The sequence below is a fragment of the Astatotilapia calliptera genome, chromosome 14 (genome assembly GCF_964374335.1).
Source record: "Astatotilapia calliptera chromosome 14, fAstCal68.1, whole genome shotgun sequence".
NCBI classification, from domain to species: Eukaryota; Metazoa; Chordata; class Actinopteri; order Cichliformes; family Cichlidae; genus Astatotilapia; species Astatotilapia calliptera.
In genome coordinates, this window is record NC_137435.1 from 29,994,810 (window position 1) to 30,017,068 (window position 22,259).

Here is a 22,259-nt window from a genome sequence, read left to right on the forward strand (position 1 = left end):
ATGTTTTAACAAACATATATTATCATTTCCCCTTACCTGTAATAAATTGTATGATTTGGTGGATTATTGAGCCATAATATAGATGGTGTGTATTTTCAGCTGCTGCTCTGTTACAGTATGACTGAGGGTAATTCATCTGTCACAGCACAGTCATAAAGTCCAATAGTTGTTTTAGGAACATGATGAACTAACTGCAGCTAAATAAGAAGCTTTCTGTTCTGACATTTGAATATCAGCTTTTTTGTTGCATGACGGTGAAACATCACAAGAGCTTACAGTATTTATCTCTGATCTGATGCTGCTGTAATGCTGCACTGTTATTGATACCAAATAAGTGGTAAAACATTCAAATGATATTTAAAATGTCTCTGCTAGGCACTGCGTAGATTGCGGTAAGGCATGCATTTGCTGATAAGAACACACAAAATAAACCTTAAGTTAAGACTCTTGACATATTTATAGTTTCCTTTATGGAAAAGCCTCAAATGACTCGCACGAGAACAGCAGCACCAAAAATGAAATGTTGTGAATTGTTTGTAGTGTGGCCAGTGTGCAGTGAAGCACTGAGACGTCGATCAGTTTGCAGAGAGGTAACTTCGTTAAACGAGGCTGTCTGTCATAGGCTCTGGTCTATGCCAGTTGCTTACACTCACACTGCCGCAGCTATTAAGGCAAATAGAAGCAACCACAATTTTAATGACCCTTTCTTTAAAGCCACAGAAGCACAGGGGCCCCGTGGAGACATAAATCTCACTCCTAACCGTCTTTATCTGCCTGCCTTCCTGTGCTTATGTCCTTAGTAAATTAGGAGCAATTAGACTAAAGAATTGAATTGCTGCTTGGAGCAATTTGTATCAGAGACATGATCAATAATAATTTCCTCTTTATGTGTGTGTCTGCCTTCTCTTGCTTCTTTTCCAGGATTGACAAGTCCACTCTGTCTGCACTGAAAGCACGGTAAGTGTTTTTTTGTTGTTGTTCTTGTTATTTTTAGAGGTTTTAGAGGGAGGATGACATAAAGCAAAGGGCCTGGGCCGCCCTGGTGTGGTCGATTCCTTTGACAGCCTACATGAGCACTCTGGGTCATTTTGGAAATCTTATTCTCTCTTCTGAACCCAATCGCCCAATCACCACAACTTCCAGATAATATTCAGAAATGTGTCCGTCAAGCACAAAGCCATGTTTTCTGCAAACACGCTGAGACTGAGCTGAAGACCTTTAAAACATTGGATAAACATATTGTCCATCACACTGATGGACTTTAAAGTCTCAGCAGAGCTATGAATCTTTTTTTTAGACACATAAAAATTCAGTATACACCTCTTTACACAAATCTCCAACTCCCGGTCCGAGTGACAGATTTTCTAAATTGATTCCTGTCATTCACTCTCATTTACTTTCTCTTCACTGCCAGCTTGCACATGTTGGCAGGTCATACCCGTACAAGGAGGAAGTTTCTCATGCAGATACCTGTACTGCCAAGTACTCGAGTGAGTTCTAGGTAAATTCTGTGGTTGCACTGTGGCTCCCAGGTGTGACTGCAGTTTTTGAATACTATGTACTGGCATAAGCAGCGTACTCTGGGTTTTTCCATAAGGGTTTGTTTGGGCTGTACGATCTAAAAATAAGTAATTAAATCCAGCTTATAGCTCATTGCACAACGAATACAGACATTTGAGACACATGCTAGAATTATTAAAGGCATTATATTAACCTTTATTAAAGCCTTTAAGATAAATTTAAGATGTATTAAGGTTTTTTGAGATTCTTCAAGCACACTGGTGAAGGATGATACTAGGAAGAACCACTGCCTTTAAGAGGCATGGTAATTAATTGGCTGCCACCATCGTCCATCTACTGAGGGACTGAGATGTTCTCTGTGTGGATTTGGATTGCTGAATGTGGGTTGTAGCATTTAAATGTGGTCTAAATCTCACCAGGTGCATGAAATTTCTTTGCATGTACTGTAACAGACCTTTATTTTTCTCTAACAAGGACCTATCATGCAGCTCTCTGACCATTTGCTTTGTTTTTGTGTGGCTGAGTTGAGCTAAGATGGTGTTGTTAACTCTTAGATTGGATGTCTTAATTTTATTAATAAGAACTGACAGCATTCAACAAACAGTTATTAATTCCGGTTCATGTTTCACACCTCTGCAAGGAGAAGACAGAAGCTGTCTCCTGTGGATTTAAATTTGGGCAGTGACTTTGCAAATTTAGAGGAACAATGTTGTGAAAATTACACAGTGCTGTGAACTTTTGAGGTGTAGAATTACTGCTTCTGCTTTTACCTTTTTTCATTCGGGGCATGGGCAGAGAATGTGATGATGTGAATGCCATTTGCACAGTTGTGTACTTTATTCATGTGGCAATCTTTGAGGGTATGTGAAGCTTCTCTGTGTTGAAACAAACCACCGGCAAGCCTTGCTACAGGAAGTTGCCTTAGTGAGGACAGATGATGGGTTTTTGTGTGTGTCAACTCTATCTTTATCTATACCCCAAAGCCATCATATTTAAGCACATACACCATTTCTCTTTACCAAAGGAACCACACACTCTACTTTTCTTACCAACGTCTCTCTCTTTTCTCCATAGGTGCCGTGATGGCACCATCTGTTTAATCATGCCAGATGGATAGCCTTAGAGAACTGAGCATATTTTAGATATCTAAGCATGACTTTTGTTATTCTTGGTGGTGGCCAGACCTTGTCTGCATAGTCAGACATGACAAAATAAAACCCCTCCATGTCATGCTAATGATTCTGCATCTTCAAAGAAAAACGAACAAAGCATGTTGGAATCGCAGAATCGAGGATTAGAAGTTTGGATTTAACAAAATATCTGCAACACGCTGATTTGAACTGGAAACAAGTAGCCTGATAGCAGTGGCACATAGATATTTTTTCTATTCATGTTTTTCTCTGTTTTACAAACCCGAGTTCTGGGTTTATATGAACTTATGTGAAAAAAATTATTATTAGGATGCATTATAAGAATGGTTTGCATGAACAGTACTTGAAATGGTGGAATAGGGCTCCAGATGCTGCTATGGTAAAACCTTAATCATTTTGTTGTTCTAAACAGGAAAGTGAAAGCAGGTTAGCGCGTAACATGTAAAGTAGGGCTCCTCTTTTATCTGTTCTCTCACATACAAACAGCTGTGCACACTTTCAGTGTCTCCTGCATGGCCAGGTGTCATTAGATCATCTACTCTGTAGTGGGTCTGAATATCAATGAGTGAGTCGTGACTTCTGCTGGAGCTCCTGGTCTGCCCGAATGATGAATAAAACCAACCTGTGTGCGTGTGTGTTTGATCCAGGCGTTAGATGTAAGAAAACAGTGCAGAAGCAGGAACTGTAGGACTGGAAATAAAGGAGAAGACAGTCTGTACAAAAGACATTATGCAGTATCTCGATGATTTGTTGATGGGGACGGAGGTGTAGATGAATTGATGCAAGTGAGTTCATTACTCATGTGATCCTGGTGAATCATATCATTACAGGTCACAAGAAATGTGAGAGTTACTAGCATCCATCTACCTATTATCTTCCACTTATTCAATGCAGGTTGCCGGGCAGGGCTGGACATTATCCCAGCTGTCATAGGGCAAACGATGGGGTGCTGCCTCGACAGGTCACCAGGTCTGATCCACTGTTGCTGTTTTAATGCAAACAGCATCTTCCTGAAATTCCCCTTTAATTTATACTTTGAGGACGTGGACATTATTCATACATTGAATTCCTAATTCATGACTTTCAGGATATTCCTGAAAGTTGGTTTGCAAAACTTCTGTAATTAAAAAAATGAAAATGAAAAACCAAACCACATGCAGCGATATACAGTACAGGAGAGTAAAGCCACAAGGGGGGAGGAGAGAAAACAAGAGAATGGAGGCCAAAGGAGCAAAAACATCAGTTGGATTGCACACTTCAAAGTTTGCAGCAGGTGTGAGGGCTTTATTTTGTTCTCCTCTCCCCTTTCCGTCCCGTCTGCCCTTGGTTCAGAGTGTGCTATTTATTCCTCTGTTGCTCAAGCTCTTTCTCCCCATGTCTCATCTCTCCTCTGTCATTAATCCCGGTCTCCCTCTGCCTCTTCTTTGCTCACGGATGCTACAAAGGATCTCTCCTCCTTCACCGTACAGCCGTCACCTCATTAATACCTGTATAATCAAGCCAGTGTTTGTGTGTGCGTGTGTGTGCACGCATGTGCGTGTGTGTGTGTGTGTGTGTGAGGGAGAGCAAACACATGCATCTGTTTTGTCTTCAAGTGGTGCTGAGGGTGAGTGAATATCACAAGTGGACAAACAGGGATAATAGAGGAGAGAGAGGACGAAAAGGGGGCAAGGTTGCACCTGATCGGCTTCTTAATACTGTGTGACGATGCCGCGCAAGCTGTGGTGAGTAAGCAGTCTTTTTCTCTCGTGGGTCTATTTTTCCTTATTACATTCTTAAATCAGATTTTTTTTCTTATATTAGCTCGCACTTTGTTGCGTAACACCTGAGATCTTATGACACCAGTGGAGTAGTTTCTCCTCCTTCCGAGAAGTTATTAAAGTCTGAAAAGCAGATTTCTGATTCGATTGCTATGAATAAGTTCATATTGCTTTTTTTGTCCGCTTAAGGTGCTCTGAGGTATCTGTTGGCCTAGTGAGAGCATCTCTCTTGTGTTGTCAGAGTATCTAATGGGGATCTAAACAGGAAATAGTGCACACACGGTGAAAACAAGCAGCTCTTGCCGTGTCTGCGAGTCTACTCAACTTCACATGGGTTGAAGTAAAGTAGCGTGGACTGCACTGAATCTAGTTTAAAGGGGAAGTTGATAAAAGCAGCACAGATCAGAGTGTATTGGAGCAGACTGTAATAAAACAGTGTCACTTCAGGATATTTGACGCAGCAGTCATAGAGCTGTTCATCGCATGATACGGATCAGATGATTGCTTTGGTCTGCATGAGGTGGATACCCAGGATGTGAAATCAGTCTAAAGGATTGATCTTTCTGTGTCTATTAGTGAAGCTCTGTGTCACAGTCATGGCTCCCGGCTTTCTCTTGTAAGACGCTTCAGCAACAGACGCTTCCACAGTGCAGTAAACCAAAACAAATGACTTGGATATCTTGTTTAACGTGGTTAACCACAGATTGTTTTATTGGCTTGTTTTGTTTTTTTCCTTAACAGCCGGCTGTCTGCTCGGCTTCTACTGTTGTTAGCATGCATGCGTGTGTTTGCGCAGAGGTCACAGCCACTTGCTGCTAATTATACATTGTTATATGTTATTTCCATTCATTCTCTGCTCCGTCTAAGTGGAGCAGCTGCTTGAATCCGAAAGCGCCTCCCAGCTCAGATGGATGGCTTATAGTGGATGGGATATGGATAAAGCTGTGATGTTCTCCAAGACTGTAACTAAACTGCACTTGTACATTTTTTAATATAATGTAGTTATTTTGCAAATATGAAAAAAGTTTACTTTATTGTCCACCCGGATTATTGTCCAGACTGAGAGGCAGTTTTAGTGGCACAATGAAGGCCGACGGGCTCAAGAGAGAAGAGGAAATATGAAAGAGGTCTTTTCAAAAGAGGGGACACGATAAAATGAAAAAAGCCCCTTCCCTTGTCGTTGTCTAACCTAGTTTTTTGGGGCCAGGTGTAAATGTTATCTGGTGGCCAGCATCATGGAAAAGAGCAAATGGGCGGCTGCTGCCGCTGCTGCTATTTCTGGAGCCTGGCATTTAATCTATCTCTCGGTGTACCTTCTATATTGCGGGGAACGACGGCGAGTTGTAGCTATCGAACAAACAGGAGACTGAATGTCCGCTGGTATTATATTTACTTTAGGTGACGGCTTATTAAAGCTCGAGGCTTTGCTCGGCAGCACGAAGAGAAGAAGCAGTGATTAGTCACAGGGAGGCTGTATACAGCCTTAATGAGCTGTCAACTTTATTGTGTTTTTCCTTATTGGAAGTCCTTGTTGATGCAGTGTACACAGATACAGTCTGCTACATAATTTAATATAAGCCTGCAATCACTGGCAGGGGGGGGAAAAGCAAAGAGCACGAATGAAGGACAGAAGTTCACTCAGTTAATATCTAATGCACAGCTGCCCACAGTGACTGTGACCTTCAGCTGGGGTTAATCTGGGAACCAGAGTTCAATATACGCAAGCTGACTGAGGTCAGGTGGTTCAGTTTCAGTTCGCTTCTTTTGGCAGCGCAGCTTCGGGCCTTGCCTGTGTGTTTTGTTTCCCTCTGCCTCAGACCGTGTGAAAAAAGGTTAGAGAAAGCAACCACACAGTTGCGGATGCGTTAGCAGCAGTATGATGTGGGAAGTGGTCGGACTCCACCCGTTCTCGTGCACTCAACAAAGGATGTCGCACTTCCTCTCATATCACACCTCCGGTTTCAGTGAAGCTACGCCATACGAAACCATTTACACGCTTTTTATGTGTGCCATCTAATTTTTCTAATGAAAATAACTGACAGCATCCACTTCTATTAAAAATCATTTAGATTTGATTGTTAAAAGTTTTGCTTGGCGTCCTACTCTTTTATATACTTACCCACCTATTTAGAGCTCTTGATATCTTTGTGCAGAAATGTGGACCAAGATTCATTCTCTCCTGTGGCCACAAGAGGGAGCCGAGTCCATGTGTTTGTCACAAACTGACTCCTACAGCAGTGAGCAAAAATCTGTGCACTGCAATGAAAGCAGCTGAAGTGAAGTAAAAGATCCACTGGGTGGAACAGTTTCTCTATTAGATCAGTGCCGATGGCCGTCCCACCTGTTAACGTGTACCTGTTGAAAGTACTACTCGAAATGATATAAGAATAAATTATGTAGGTAAACCAATAAAGGCAATGCAAGCTAACCCACTAAAGTCATACTTAACAAATTGGTGTTTTTATTTTGCTTCTGCTTAAATATTTAGACGTATAAATTTATGTAACACATTATCAACATTAAAAAGGCACAATTCTGCATGATGGTCTCATCAGTTAAATTTCTCCTGATATAAACATGAAGTCCAGCAGGCTCATATCTGTACCACTGCAAGACAAAAACCACAGCCATATTGTCTTCAACAGCCTATAGGGAGCCGTGGCTGTTGCCATGGCAGCAAGAACTGATGATCAGCTGATGGTCCAGCATGGCTCATTACCATGGTGACGAGCCTGGGTTGTCTCACCTTGCGACCGGACTTCATCGGCAACACATAAGAATACAACCTGCAGAAAGATGCCGTGACTTGTAATACGAGCGATCACCTACACTCGAAGTTTTGTTTTATTCATGAATTTGCTTATTGTTATTAAAAGTTAATAAAATGCTGGAGGTTTATGTATATTTCCAGTCCCATGGCATATTGTATTCGAGTCACCTCAATACATATGTTTTTTTTTGTTACAATAGACACTTTTTGATTTTTAAATGATGTAAAAAAGTACAAGTAATCTGTATATGAAACATCTTGTGTTTTACTGACCCAATGTCCTATTTTAGTTTTTTCTTCCCAAGCTCTAGTTTCCTTATATTTACACTTAATCTGCATTTGCTAAAATAAGCGCTTCATCACATTCGCCTGCTGTCTTACACATGGTTTAAGGCGGTATCAGTGAGAAACGATACACACAGTGAACATATGGAAACAGGACGTGTTAGCTGCTCTTAGCTACAGCAGCAGCAGGGAGGGGAGTAGTGTGGGTTCCCTGAAACACAATCACACCCCTGTGTAGTAGTACTGAGTTACTCTCAAAGTGGTCAACACTAGACTGCACCTCTGAGACGATCATTAAATCACCAGAGCGGCATTCATCAGATGTTGCGTTTCTGGTTACTGGGGCAATCTAAGTCAAGCACTTAGTCCCCTTTAAGTTCTTTATTAAGTCACCAGCAACAGAACTCTCTCTCTCTCTCTCTGACTCTGTTACATCACCCTTCACTATATTTACCAGCTGATTGCTGGATGTTTTTTTCTCCTTCCTGCTGTTAAGTGCCAGGTTTTAAGTATTCTAAGAACAGTGAGAGGGAACTATTAAGAAATCAGCAAAAAATGAAGAAACCAAAGCTGAAATATTTGTAAATTGTGGGGATATGTACAGTACATATAGCCATGTGAGCTATTCTTAATCCCAATGAGCTGGTCATGTTATAGCATATTTACATACACTAATCATAACTACACAAAAAACATAGCCAACTTCTTTCTGTTTGTTCTTCGTGTGCTCTTGTTTTACTTTCTATAATGGCTGGCAGCAAATGAAACTCTAGCCTGAAGGCTTTACTGACACAGGTTTTCTTTTGATTATTAACAAGCAAGGAGTAAAAACAAATTGCTGTCTGCTTGTTTTCCTCTGTCCTCTCTCGCTGTCTCTTAAATGTTTTGTCACCGCATGTGCTCTGCTGCTTGTTAAAGCGACAGTTTTGTTACTCTAAAGTCCCCCAGACAGCCAGCTGCCTCTTTGCTTTTGACAAATATTTACTTCTTGCCTTCTCCCTGATAGTACACGCGCGCGCGCACACACACACACACACACACACACACACACACACACACACACACACACACACACACACACACACACACACACACACACACACACACACACACAAAGTAGCTGATAGCGCACCATCTGGCCTGAGTGCGGGCTGTTAAGGGCTCATAAAAGTAGACCCTCACCTATTTAGAGCCATAAGGGCTCCCCAGGCAGGTACACAGCACACACACAGACACACACGCGCACATACACACACACATTTCTTCTGCATACATGTGCCCACGCACATTCACATTCAATATTCACATCCACTGGGGATGTAGGAGGTGAGACAGGTAGGAGGTGAGAGCATCAAAGGATGTACCTGGTCCTGTTCTGAGAATGTCTTCATAACTACTGGCCTCGCTGACTTGCTTTGAGGATAAACAGAGATTGATTCAGCAAACTTCCAAACTGACCTTACAGTTACATCTGAGTCAGTCCTGATACAGATGCACAGCTGCTAGCTTTGTGCGTGCTTGTTTTTTTCATCACATGAAAGTGACTTAAAATTATCACTAATTATGTAATGTGAGGCTCATACCTCATTTTTACCTCACAACCAGTGGTTGTCAGATGACTTTAGAGCGGTCTCTAGGCCTGTGTATCTTAATCTTACAAGATTTTACCAACAAGTTTGCGTTATGTTGTTAGCAGTGACATTAAGAGATGTTTCTTCATTCAGAGTAAAATGAGATCTTTGAGCAATATTGAGAGATTTGTTACACAACAAGAATTAATGTTTAGAGAAAAACTAACACATATGTGACTTTGGTAGTTTTTCGCAACCAAAAATTGCTAGCCAAAAAACTCAGACTGCTCTAAACGAACAGTTTCAGACAGTTTTTCCTATTCTTTGTTATAATATAGTAGTTATTTGCTTTTTTGCAAATGACAACCCCTCCCTTATTTAGGTCTCTTCCTGTTAGTTGGGAGTTCTTCTTTCCCACTGTTGCCAAGTGTTGCTCATCGTAAGAAAGTCGATTAAAAGGCGGTTGCCTTAAACCAGCGTTTCCCAACCTTTTGAACCACGGCACATTATTCATATAAGAACAATCACACGACACACCACCAAACAAAAATGTCACAAAAACCATATTGATAATTTTTCCCCGCACACCAGCTATAGCAGAATTGGCTCGGTTTGTCCCCAGTATACCCTTTTTCCTTTCTCCTGACCACTGCTCATGCTAGGGCCTTCATCTGGGTCGGAATTTTCTCCAGGACCCAGGTCAGATTGATTACATTTTGTTTTCAAATATCTATCTATTGCTGTTACGCACTGCATCGTCCCAGAGCATGAGTATTGTGTATTTTATTCTTCATCTTCTCTTTTACTGGCAGTTGGCAACCCATTTAATTAGAGCAGGTAGTTCTACTCCCCTCTAGTGGAAGAGAAGGTAATTGTTCTGCCCGTTACTCACTTACTCGCTCAGAGTACTAATCAGGTGGAACCAGCTAATCTTCCACGGCACACCTGATCATTTCTCACAGCACACCTATGTGCCTTAAACAGAGAAAGTTAGATACAGCAAGGGGCTTCACCAAGACCCAGTGCAAGCTAAATATACAATATACTCCATGTAAGTACTGTAAGTACTACTTTAAGTATGTTAGGAAAAAGTGACCTGCTGTAAATCAAATAATTTGAATAGTCGTTAATAACATACATTTTTGAGGAAACCAATAAAAACTTACAAGAATATGTCCACATTTTTAAGTGATAGGTGTTGGTATGTGTTATGTACTCTCTCGCTCTGTCTTGTTTCTCCAGGAGTCATTGGCTGGCACCGTTGCCATTAGAAACAAACTCAGAATAATTTTTTTTCTTTTTTAGGATTTTGTCTGTTGTCGATTTTTGTACACAAACACTTAAGACCTACATACTGGCAAATTACAGTCCATCTCCTCAGTCTTTCAAAGCAAGCAGAGTGATGCTGTGGAAAGCGTAGAAAATGAAAAAGGGAATAAGCGAAAGGATGGAGATGGACTTTGGGTTGTCTGGAGGAGTGAAAGATGGATCAAGGGCGATAAAGAGAGCAAGGAGACAATAATAGAGCAGGGGAGACAGATCCTTTCTGAGACCGAACAAATAGAAAAGAGAGGAGAAAGTTCGACCTTCCTTCCTTCCTTCCTTCCTTCATTTCTGGCACAGCTGTCCACCCTGCATAGAGGAGATGCTCTTAACATCTGAACGAGTAAAGACTGAAGAGAAAAGTAATAAGAACTGAAGGATGGAGGGACTGAAAAACAAGATAGCTTCTCTCTCGGGAACAATGAGCTGTGAACAGTGAAAAAGGAAAGCGCAGAAATAACAAAGAGGAAAAAATGAAGGAGCAGTGGGGCTGTGAAAGATCCAGTTTTTTCCCCTCTCTGTCTCCTAAAGTTCGACCTCTGTTAGTAAAAGTCTGTGTGCGAGAAGCTGCACGTGTCAGTTGCTTCTCTCTGCCCCTGTGAGGTCATCCGCGAGCGTCCATATGAAAGCTCTTGACAGATGGTTCAGCGCTTGGGCGCTGATGTTCATGTGATTCAGAAGCTTATTTAGAGGATTTAGTGAAACTGTTAACTTTTTATTTTTCAGTGTAAGACCATCTCTTAATCTTCCATGAGTATCAGTGACTCATCATGGTGGCTCAGCGTGAGGTTTGCATATTCTCTCTTTCCTTCTGCGGGTTTCCTCTGGGAGCTCAGGTTTTTAGCACCAAATAGGGGAGGTTATGTTCTCCTTTCAAATGCCCTTCACCAAGCCACTGGCTTTTATTCAGCTCTACGTTTTATATGCAGACGCATAAAAAACGAGCACACCCAACTTCCCTCCAACCGTGTCCATTTTGTACATACATCAGAGGCAGGGAACACGACCCTGTCAGAGCCGAGCTCAAATGCAATTGTCTTTCAAAGGAATAATTCATCTCCATATGAGCAACCTGCTGATACCCTCAGCTTAGCCTTGCTTGTTCGGCCCACACATTGTTAGGTAATGGCTTGTGTTGATAGATCTTTGCAATTTACCTCAGGTCACTACAAAATCACATCACGTGCACCAAGTGACAGCTATTTGTGCAACATGACTGGGAGAAAACATTTAAAGCAAGCAGATGGTGAAACCATTAAAACGGTTTATCAAGTCTTACCCTCTTTTGTTACTGTGCTATATCGATCCCGTTTTCTATTCTCACATGGTAATAATAATAATCCTATTTTTGAAATAATAGATTCTTGTAGCTGTTGTAGCTGCAGCAAAATGTCAGTAGACTATGCCTCTATTGACAAATGCTATTAATAGTGAGGTATAAAGCAGTTCTTTTCAGGATGGAAAAGCTAGAATCAGTGCAATAAACACGCACAGAATCATTATTTTTCTTCTGCCTTGCCACTTCAGGAACATTGTGGAGTTTATCCCAGTTATAATAGCTATCATAAGGTAAAAGGTGGGATACACCTTGGACAGGTTGCCAGTCTCTCATATGGCTAGCACAGAGAGCCAGACAATCATATCAGTAGTTTTGGACCAAGTATCTTTTGGCTGTGAGCAGCCGTTCTAACCCCTGCACCAGTGCACCAATATGCCTAAATATGTTTTTGTAGAGAAAATGAAAAAAAAAAAGCCTCGAAAAATGGGGATCGTGTATAAAAATGACTGTAATTTCCAAACAGTTAACAGAAAATTCTGTAAAACCCTTTGAATTAATGCTGAAAGTCTTCAACTCGATTGCTTGAGTTAAAATCCGCAAAGTGTTGTTGTACAGATGCAAAATTTGTGTCTTTGTCCAATAACTTATGCACTCACTAAATGTTTATTGTAAAAAGGCTTCAATAATGGATGATAAATGGTGACCACTTTAACTGACAGGCTGATGGCGACACAGACGGCTATAGCCGGCAGCAGCTTGTCGGGCTTCATCTCAGCTAATTGGAGTCACTGACCTCGATCTCTCAAAGGTGTTTGTGGTCTTGGCGCCTTTGGAGCAATTATATTGGAATTATATGGTTCCTATGCAGTTAATTATATTAAAGGCTATCAAAGAAGTCTGTGCTGCTGTTTTGATGATAGAATTTCTGGTATCTTATTAGTATGTTACTTAGCACTAATTAGCATGTGTGTGTGAGGCAGCCGGTGTTTGAAATACATGCTTTCATTGGGCTTAAAGCTTTCCTTTTTGATAACACTTACAGTTAGGCCTGGATCAGGCATCTCTTAGTGATCCTGCTATAGTTGGGAGATGTCCCATGATGCAATTTGTCTCTATTTCACCCCTTTTTATTGTCATTGCATTTATAAGCCTTTTGCCATAGTTTGTGTTTCAGTTTATATTTCTCTCAGGCTGGTTTTGCTAGACGGTTCTTCCTGTTAAAAGGGAGTTCTTCCTTCCCACAGTTGCCAAGTGCTGCCCGTAGGGTGTTGCTTGATTGTTTAAGTTCACTCTTCAGTACTGTAAGATGCTGAGTGGTGCTGGTGGCACCACAGTGGGTTTGTCCATCTTTTATACACAATCTGCACCCTCATAGTGAGGGAGAAGGAGCATAGGTTACAGACAGTGAGATTATAACAGAGGAAGAGCGAACAAAAGTTTCTGAAGCTTCAGATAATAAAAGGAAAGCCTGTGTTCAGAAGAAAGATGACAGTCATAAAATGGAAGGTGGGAACAAACAGATTACCTTTGGTGTGGCTTTTTCCTTTTAGAGGGATACATCATGCGTTATCATCTCCTGCGTTGGTGCAATTACTCTTACTGCTAGAAGGGGAAAGACAGACAAGATCTGCACTGCGGGTTTCACATATAGTGCAAGTGCAGAATACAGTGACAAACTGTATTACACATTGTTTGTGACTGCATTTGTTTCTCTCTCACTTTTCTTCCTTGATGAGTTCTTCCTCTCGTGCCCCTTCAATGTCTATTTCCCAAGGTGCATATCTAAACGCATGCATGTGTATTTCTGTGTATTTCGCGTGGGGCAACCAGCTGTCAGCCGAAATCCCATTCAACCAAGCAAACTGAGAAAGCAGGAAATTGATTTACCTCTCTGATGTTACGCATGACATTATGGTCCCAGGGGACATGGAGAGAAACAAAGGGATAAAAGAGTTCCACAAACCTCGACTGAGCAGTGCTTTATAGAGGAGATGAACAGAGGAAGGAGAGGGCGTAATTAAACTAAAGATGCTCGTTTTTTCCTGTTGTGTCACATGATGCAGCATCTTCGAAATTCTTGCATTTGCCCACCTATGTTTTCACACCTATCAGAAATCCATTTGCTGTCATCCCAGCGATTACGTTTCAAAAATGCAAGTAGTTTATGCATATGCAAGAGAGAAGAAAACATCACCCGAAGCCAAATTACAGACACATCGCAAGCAGAGATAAACAATCAAGCTTCAAATAGCCCAGAGTGTGTGAAAATAATTGTCTGATGACATTTCTGTTTCGGTGAAATGACAGCACGGAGCAGAGAGCTAGTCAAGGCCAGTGTGCTTGGTGATTAACAAAGGACTGTCTGTGATTTGACACTGTAATCAGCGCTCACAAAGGGACAGATATATCTCTTATTCAGCACGGCCCTGCATCACTCATCCTATTTCTCTCCTCCGACTCTGTTCTCTCACTTGCATTTTCTCTCTGCCCTCTGCTCATTTATCTTCTTGTTTGCAGTCTGTCTTTGATTTCCTTCCTCAATCTTGTTTCCTCATGTGTTTTTAGGCCTTTTTTCACGCATTCTTCTCAGTGTTGGATTTTCTTTTACTCTTCCTGCCACAGTTTATTTTGTATTTGTTTCTCTAGGTTTTGTCTGCAGCATCTGTGTCTCAGTGATGATTTGAATGAGTCTTTTGTCATTTTTTGGAGCGAGAAACAGAAGCAGAAGCAGCCTGGCGGCTATAACATACTCCAGTATGTTACAGCTGGAGTAGGGAGGACATGTAGGCATGCACTTTGTCCTGGCCAAACAAGTTGTAATCCATAACTGGCATGAGGTGCTGACAATTTCTAATAATCTGGAGAGAGTCGTCCCCTCGGCCCTGTGCGGGGTGTTCTCTGCCTGTCTCTCTTGATGCACGCTCTTTGGCTCTAGCACCCGTGACCCTAAAATGGATAAGTGGTTTAGAAAATGAATAGATAGGAGGATAGATGCAATCACATCCTCTCCATCCTCCCTAACCTCCAAATTTTTATAAGACTGTGCAGATGCAGGGTGGTGTTTCTCTACACAGCTGTTACTGATTCACTTATGTCGAATCAGTGATTTTCCATGAAGAGATGTGTGACTGCATGATAAAGTCTGAGGTCCAGGGTCAATTTGGCATGAAATTGTTTTTTCTTCTTCTTTTTTTAAAATTTCCCCTCAAACAAAAGCTTTTCCAGTTTTTCTTGGTGTCCTTAAAAACTTGACTTGAGTCCTAAATAATCTCTGTAACTTTGAAAATCCATTACTAGGCAGCAAGTACTTCTTAAATCTATTTGTTAGGAGGCATTCACTCCAAAAAATTAAAATTAAAAATATCCCATCCATCCATCCATTTTCTTCCACTTATCCTTGTTAGAGTCACAGCCCACATAGCAAAATTGGTATGGCCCAGATCTGGCCCACACAATGTGCTTACACATGGCCCACATACCGCAAAGAATGATGGCCCTTTGGTGGCCCAGACACACTGGTGGTCCTGTGCTGGCCCATGTGTGGATTACCTCTGGCAAACTTGATCTGGCCACCAAAGGGCCGTCATTTTTTGCAGTATGTGGGCCATGTGTAAGTTGTGTGCAGCCATAGGCCAGTTGTAGACACACTGCTGGCCCTGTGTTGGCCCAGAACAGTTTCAGCTCTGACCCCAGACGTCAGCCTAATGGGTACCTTAGTCAAGCCATGTAATAACAACATGTGCCGAAACATAATAGTGCAAAAATAACATGGCGAAACTCTGTTCAGACAGTGAATGGACTGATTCTTAAATAACACTTTACTACTCTTCCAGATTACTCAGAGTGCTCTATACAACATGCCGCATTCACACTTTCTCTAAACTGAGTGCTCCCTAACTACATTCATACACATTCACACTCTTGACATGCAGACTGGAGGAGCCAGGGATCGAACCACTAACCTTCCGATCAGTAGGTGACCTGCTCCACCTCCTGAGCTACAGCCACCCTCTGGCAAAGATGAGTAAACCATCACTAGGTTTAGGATAAAGTGTACACTCACAAACCTGTCAAACCTGTATTTGAAACATTGGCTACCATAGCAGTATAGTATTGCAACATGGCATTTGGGTCTTCTAACTAAAATAGGAAAATATGAACATAAATGATGCCATCATTGCCAGACCTGGCCCATACACCCTGCCATGACACTGGTCAGTCAGAAGGGCCAGCTTGATGCCGGATCTGGGCCAGACCTGTTTTCTGTGGACCTGGGTCAAATATATCAAACTACCATCGAGCCAGATATGGCATGCCATCACATAGACAGTGCCATCTATGCCAGGCTTGGCCCATATCTGGATGGCATATGTCTTATCATGCCAGAAGTCAGCCAGCAGTGCCAGCTTGATCCGGGCCAGACCTGCTCGCTATGTGGGAGGGGGGCTGGAGCCTATCCCAGCTACCATAGGGCGAGAGGTGGGCTACACCCTGGACATGTTGCCAGTCTATCGCAAGGCTAACACGTAGAGACAGACAGCCATTTGCACTCACATTCACACCTATGGGCAATTTAGAATGACCAATTAACCTAACATAAATATCCCAGCATAAATTTTAATTGAAAGCGGACATTACTGCCATGATCTTTTTTTCTGGATAACCCTCAATCCTCAGTATGCTTCTTCACTTTTATCCATTACATAATGTGCCAGGTTTGGATTCTGCTCTGCTCGGAGTGTAACAGTGACATTTTTCTTGTCTCTGTATGATCACCTTCACTTTGGGGATGACAGTAATCGAGAGTGGAGCCCAGGTTTGCTGCTTCATCCCGTATAAATTCTCCTCTCCTGCCTGGTGCTGACAGAATCCAGCCATGATGCTGTCCATGCTCTGGCTAGGTTATCCGTGTCACAGCCTATCTGCAGACCAGACCAATAGTCCTCATGATGGATCATCCATCAGCCGCCACTTTGGACGCTGTGGGGACAAGAGGGCAGTTTGAAATAGCTGTCTGGGCTGTTGTCCTGCAGTATGAATGATTGTATATGTGTCTAAGTGTGTTTGTGTGTGTGTGTGTGTGTGTAGGGGGACCTTGAAAATGTCTTCTCTTCTTTATTCTGCTCTGAATCGCACAGAACTATTCACAGGTTCTGCTGCTACTTTTTCACACAAGACACACACGCACGCGCTCATGCACACACACATACGCACACTCAAAGACAGCTTTATCGCTATTTCCTCTTTAGTTTATTACCCTTATTTCCCACAGGTAGGTGCCAGGGGAAGTATACCGCTGTTTGTGTGTGTCGACAATCACCCTCTGACAAAGTTGCGCAGTGCAAACAATCCTGTCATTATCAGCAATGTAGAAACACTCTTTACAACAGTGCTGGATATCTGTGTGTCACCAGTCTTGTCGACATGTCTGCTGCACATATTAATGTTCAGTTTGAGATGAAATTACAATCAGGATGGGACCAAAACACGATTGAGTCATCCCATTCGAATTCAGCAAAACTAACAAGTCAGTACACTGAGAGCAGTCAAGCTTAAATTAAAGCAATAACACAACAATTTCTTGCAAATTGCCTTTGCTTCAGTCTATTTCCCACTGAAATAGGGCAACTGTAATGTTTTCCAGTTACTTGATGAAAGCTTCGACAGTTATTGCTTTAAACACCTTACGGTTAATGAGTGTTGTTTTGTTTTAGCAGAATATGCCACAAGTAAGACCTTTGCATTGTGCTTTGTTTGCAGACACTTTAAAATAGAGCCTACAGCAATTTATTATGTACACTTTTGTGGTACTGCTGTACTGTACTGTACTATTACAGATTGTAACAACACTAATGATATCAGCATGGGAACATTATGGGAACAGTGTATACTGTAGGAATATTGTATATAACCTTCTGCTCAGCAATCTCGTAATCCAAAGATTTACATGTTGATTGCTGATCGGAAAATTCTTTCTTTATGTGTAAAGCATACAGACTTTCTTTCTCTGAAATGTTATATATATATGTGTAATTAACATTATTTGCATGCCATTATCAGCTCATATTAGCCATTTGCCAATCTACAGTTATTGTAATTTATAACTGCCATTAAATTACATTACAAAAAATCACCCTTCAACTATGTCATGATGTTGCATAGTGTCCAACTGCTGACGACACACATATTTAACACACCAAAAAATGTAACCAGGTAAATAATTGGCTTTCATACAGCAAATGTTAAGGAATCTGCCTCTGTTTAGTCCAGCGATGTCAAACGTATCATTAGTCACATACAGCTGATTATGGTCTTAAGTGGTCTGGAGCAGTGAATCTCCTCTGCCGGTGAGTGTAAAGAAGTTTAACTACACATTAATCCCTGATATATTTTAATATAAGGAAAAATTGCCATTTCAACAGTAGATCTAGCTTTTCCACATGATAAAAAAAAGTTCTTTTTTACTGTGAACCCACTGTAAAACTCATACACTTCATTTTTAAAGTAGATGGTAAAAAAACAGGAACTTTCTGCTATTTATTTGTTTATCTAGTACTTATTTTACTTTAGTGTTGTATGATTTGCCATGGGAGAGATCTTTATCAGTAGGAAAAGGTGTAAAACCTATCAAACTAAAGTTAAAAGTCTCAAATTTATGTCCTCTTTTGCTTGCTCCGAAAATGTCCAGTGAGTCAGATCTGAATGTTTAGCGGGCCGATTTTGTATGTTTACAGTACATTGGCGTAACATGTTTTTACTTCACCAAATATTCCCATTGGTGTTAAAGATCAGTTGGGCTTTAATAAAATAGTGACTTGGGTATCAATCACCAATGCTGAATTTCAAACCATTGGTAAACTAGTCTTCATGCATTTCCCTTTGAACTTCTTTCTGCAGTGATGAGTCAAAATATTACAGGCCAGACATTATATGATAATGGCCTTTCCACAGTAAAAGGTTCATAACAGGCTACAAATAAAAGCAACATTTAAACACAGAAAGACATAGTTATTTCTTGCACATTGCCTCCCTGATCACTCACCTAAAACGCGAGATGGCTACACCAACTCCAGTTGGGATAAAATGCAGTTCTTCCACAGTTAGACAGGATGCAAAGCACTTGATTGAAGCATAAAATGTAATGCTCCAAGGTTTTACATTTTTTAAAGCAATATAATTAGATATTTGCATCATTTTGCGGCTATGGGTGTTTGACTGGCCTCGGTCTGGTACAGACATATAAAGCAACAACTTGTACAGTGTAAAAACAGCTAACAGCAATGATCTCATATTCTCTCTGCCGTTTTTAGAGGTTTGTGTGTGTGTGTGTGTGTGTGTGTGTGTGTGTGTGTGTGTGTGTGTGTGTGTGTGTGTGTGTGTGTGTGTGTGTGTGTGTGTGTGTGTGTGTGTGTTTGCACGCGCTGACCATCATACAGTAGACTTTCTATCTCCACCTTCTCTCTCCCTCTTTTCTCCTCCTTCTCCATCTGTCGCCCCGTGACAAACACATGGTGTCTTATTTGGTCAACTCAGCAAGGCCCCCAGCTCTGTGGGCTAGTTGCAAATACACGTGCACACACACACACAAAGAAGCACACACGTGCTGGCTCTCCACCATCTCTCATGCATTGTTGTGCATGAGAGATGGCATAGAGGCATAGAGCCTGCCTCACAAAAATGAGGCAGGCTCTATGAAGAGGTTTATGCGTCACTGGGGCACATCATTTCTAAGCGTGGAGGTCAAAGGAAAAAAAAAAGACAAAACAGAATGATAACCCTTAGTAATGGTATTTTAGGGAGCAGACTGTGGTTCATTCAGTTGAAGCTGTCAGCAGGTTCATACTGTGCGCCCTGAAATTGTGCCAGAGTATTAATATAGCCCACTGAGACGTGAAGAAACGAGACAACAGAGCAAAGGAAGAGAAGACTGGAAGAGAAGAAGGCATAAATACTGTTAATTGTGGGCAGAGAAGGTGAAATAGACCTACAAGGATAAAACTTGGCCCTGGCTTTTTATGAACATCATATTTTGGTTCCAGTCTATCACCTTCCACTGCTGCGCAGACATCTGTGTGGGATGTAAAACACCTTTGTGAACAACAGAAGTTCTTGTCTTTGAAGAGATTCAAAGGCAAGGAGACTGCTTAAAAGGCGTGGGAGTCAAAGCTTTTCCTTGAGATCTTCACAAAGCGATAATCAAATCACTTCCTCTCTGAATAGAACTTGCAGCATTTTAACACTTTTTTGATAAGTTAATTTTTAAATTCTTCTGGTGAAGCTTCCAAGCCCCTATAATTCATTCTAAATATCTGAACTTAAATTGGGAATTAAAAACAAAAACAAAAACGCAAAAATAAAAAAATCATCAGTTGACATTAGCAGTTATAGATTTAGTAACATAAACAGATTGTGCGTGCTGGAACTCTTGGTGAGTGTTAAGCCGATAATGGCATGTACAGTGATAGCAGCGTGTAAGAGTTGCACATGCCTGAGTCAGCTAGGGGCAGGGTAATCACAGTAGCGACTGTACAGTGTGGTTGTGTGACATGATGATGTGCTTGTGGAGCGATACAGTCATCATGCTGCCATGCGTGCTCCCATCAGTCGGCTTGTGTTCTACTGTTTCATCCAAACAGCTTTTAATGCATGCGTTAAGTGCACTTTGAACAGCACTTGAAATGCAGAGTGCGTGTATGCACCTGGGCACCAAAGGTCTGCTGAAGAGCTATCCAGATGTTAGGACAAATAACTCTTCATTACTGAGAGAAACAAAGAATAAATCAAAGTGACGGGCGGTGCGTCACTGCTGGCGTATGAAAACTCCACGAACACAACAACCAACTGATCTGATCAGGGTTGGACAGAACATAAACGAAGACGGTCTGAAACCCCTGTGTTATTTGGGCCCTAATAAAAAAGGGAAAAAGTGTGTTCGTGATCGGCAGTGGCGGCACAGAGGACCACGCCCATCTTATACAGCCTATTTCATTAACCTGCATATATAATTTTCTGTTATATATACATATTACAAAGTTTGAAAACATGATAAGTGCTCAGTTCACTTATAATAGTCTAGTTAAAATTCTCATTTCTTCTTGTAGTGTCGTAAACACCAGCACCGAGTTGGAGTTTATTGCCTCTTTCATACATTTTCTGTTTTGTGTCCCATTATAAAAGACACTTGTTTTCCTTTGTCTTTCCATTTGCCAGTTTAAGTCGCATTAACCACTCGAGCTTTCTGCATTGCTTAACGCCATGTATAGCACTGTATGCGGGTGCACGTTTGGTTGCGTCTGTCTGTGTCTGTGCGTGACACTGTTAATTTATGTGTTTGATAACAGCATTTTCCCTCCCTGTGTGAAGTAATAACTCATCTCTGCTCCGTTGTCTGCGAAGTACAGACAGCAGGCTGTAGTAAACTTATCTTAAAGTAATAATCCAACACGTTCTGTGGTTTATTTCGCTGCTGTGTAGCTGATATGACACAACAGTGATTCATGAAGCTTTCACGTTTAGAAACAGCTGTCAAACTGGTCTGGGAAAATCCTTTATCAGCAGTTGATGATTCATTTTATGTTGCCTGCAGAGGAAATGGGTAGTTTGCATGAGAGGCTACAGCTGCCAGACAAATACGAAAGCCACCCAGAGACACTTAGATTTTATTAACAGAAACCCAAGACAAAAGGAGCAAATTAACCGGACAGAGCAAGGCAAGCGTGCTGAGAGAAACACAACGTCTCTGTCAGCTTGCTGTCTCCTTTTTTTTTTTTCCTGTTCTGTGGCTTGAAGGCTCCCCAGATTTAAGTTTCTCAACATTTTGTGTGGCAATATTTTATCCATACAAGCCCATATGGAAAAAAAAATAGAAAAAACGTATAAAACACTTGCATCAGATTTGGCCTACTTCATATAGTGAATCATATAAGGCTTATATGATTTACTCATGAAAGTGGTCACTTTCATATATTGTTTTAATAAGTATCCAAAACATATAAGTTTAATTTATATAATTTTTCAAGGGATCTTATATCTGTTTTCACTCTTGTATGCTTTTCATACAAGTTTCACACAAGACAGATACAAACTTTATAAGATTTATATATCTTTTCCATATGGGAGGACACCAAATATTGCTATTTTATTAGATACATTAAAATAATTGGGGAATATTGCAAACAAGAAGGCTCGTCTCATGCATCCTGAGATATTGTTAGCCAAGCAAGGGTGAGGGTGTTGCACATTCATGACCACTCGATTACAAACCGACTGCACAGGTCATGAGCAGTTATACATGGTGTTCTTTTCAGTAAACTTTAATCAAATAGAATAAAAAGTGTTTTCATTAAGGACTATGTTTAGTGCAGTACTAATGCATATTTAAGCTTTAGTAAATCTTTACAGCAGCAGCACAGTGTGTGTGTTTATCATAATAATGGAACATAGCTGTGGTGTGCTTCATTCATGTGTAACGGATTATGACAACAATGGAGCTGAAGAATGGGATAAAAATAGGCTTGACTGAATGGGCACTTTTGTTACTAAGATTTAGTCATTGTTAGATTTTGTCATTTAAAGAGATTTGTTGACAGTTTGAATGTC

The 22,259-nt window shown here is 41.1% G+C and overlaps 1 protein-coding gene across 5 annotated transcripts in view; it reads left to right on the top strand.

Moving 5' to 3' along the window:
• LOC113035696 (rap1 GTPase-activating protein 2) overlaps positions 1–22,259 on the top strand; it is a 93,733-nt gene that overhangs the window by 15,979 nt on the left and 55,495 nt on the right. For all 5 annotated transcript variants that reach the window (XM_026191323.2, XM_026191325.2, XM_080288460.1 and 2 more), the window contains exon 2: positions 922–957. In XM_026191323.2, coding sequence (XP_026047108.2) covers positions 922–957 — 36 coding nt within the window. The remainder of the gene's footprint in view (positions 1–921; positions 958–22,259) is intronic.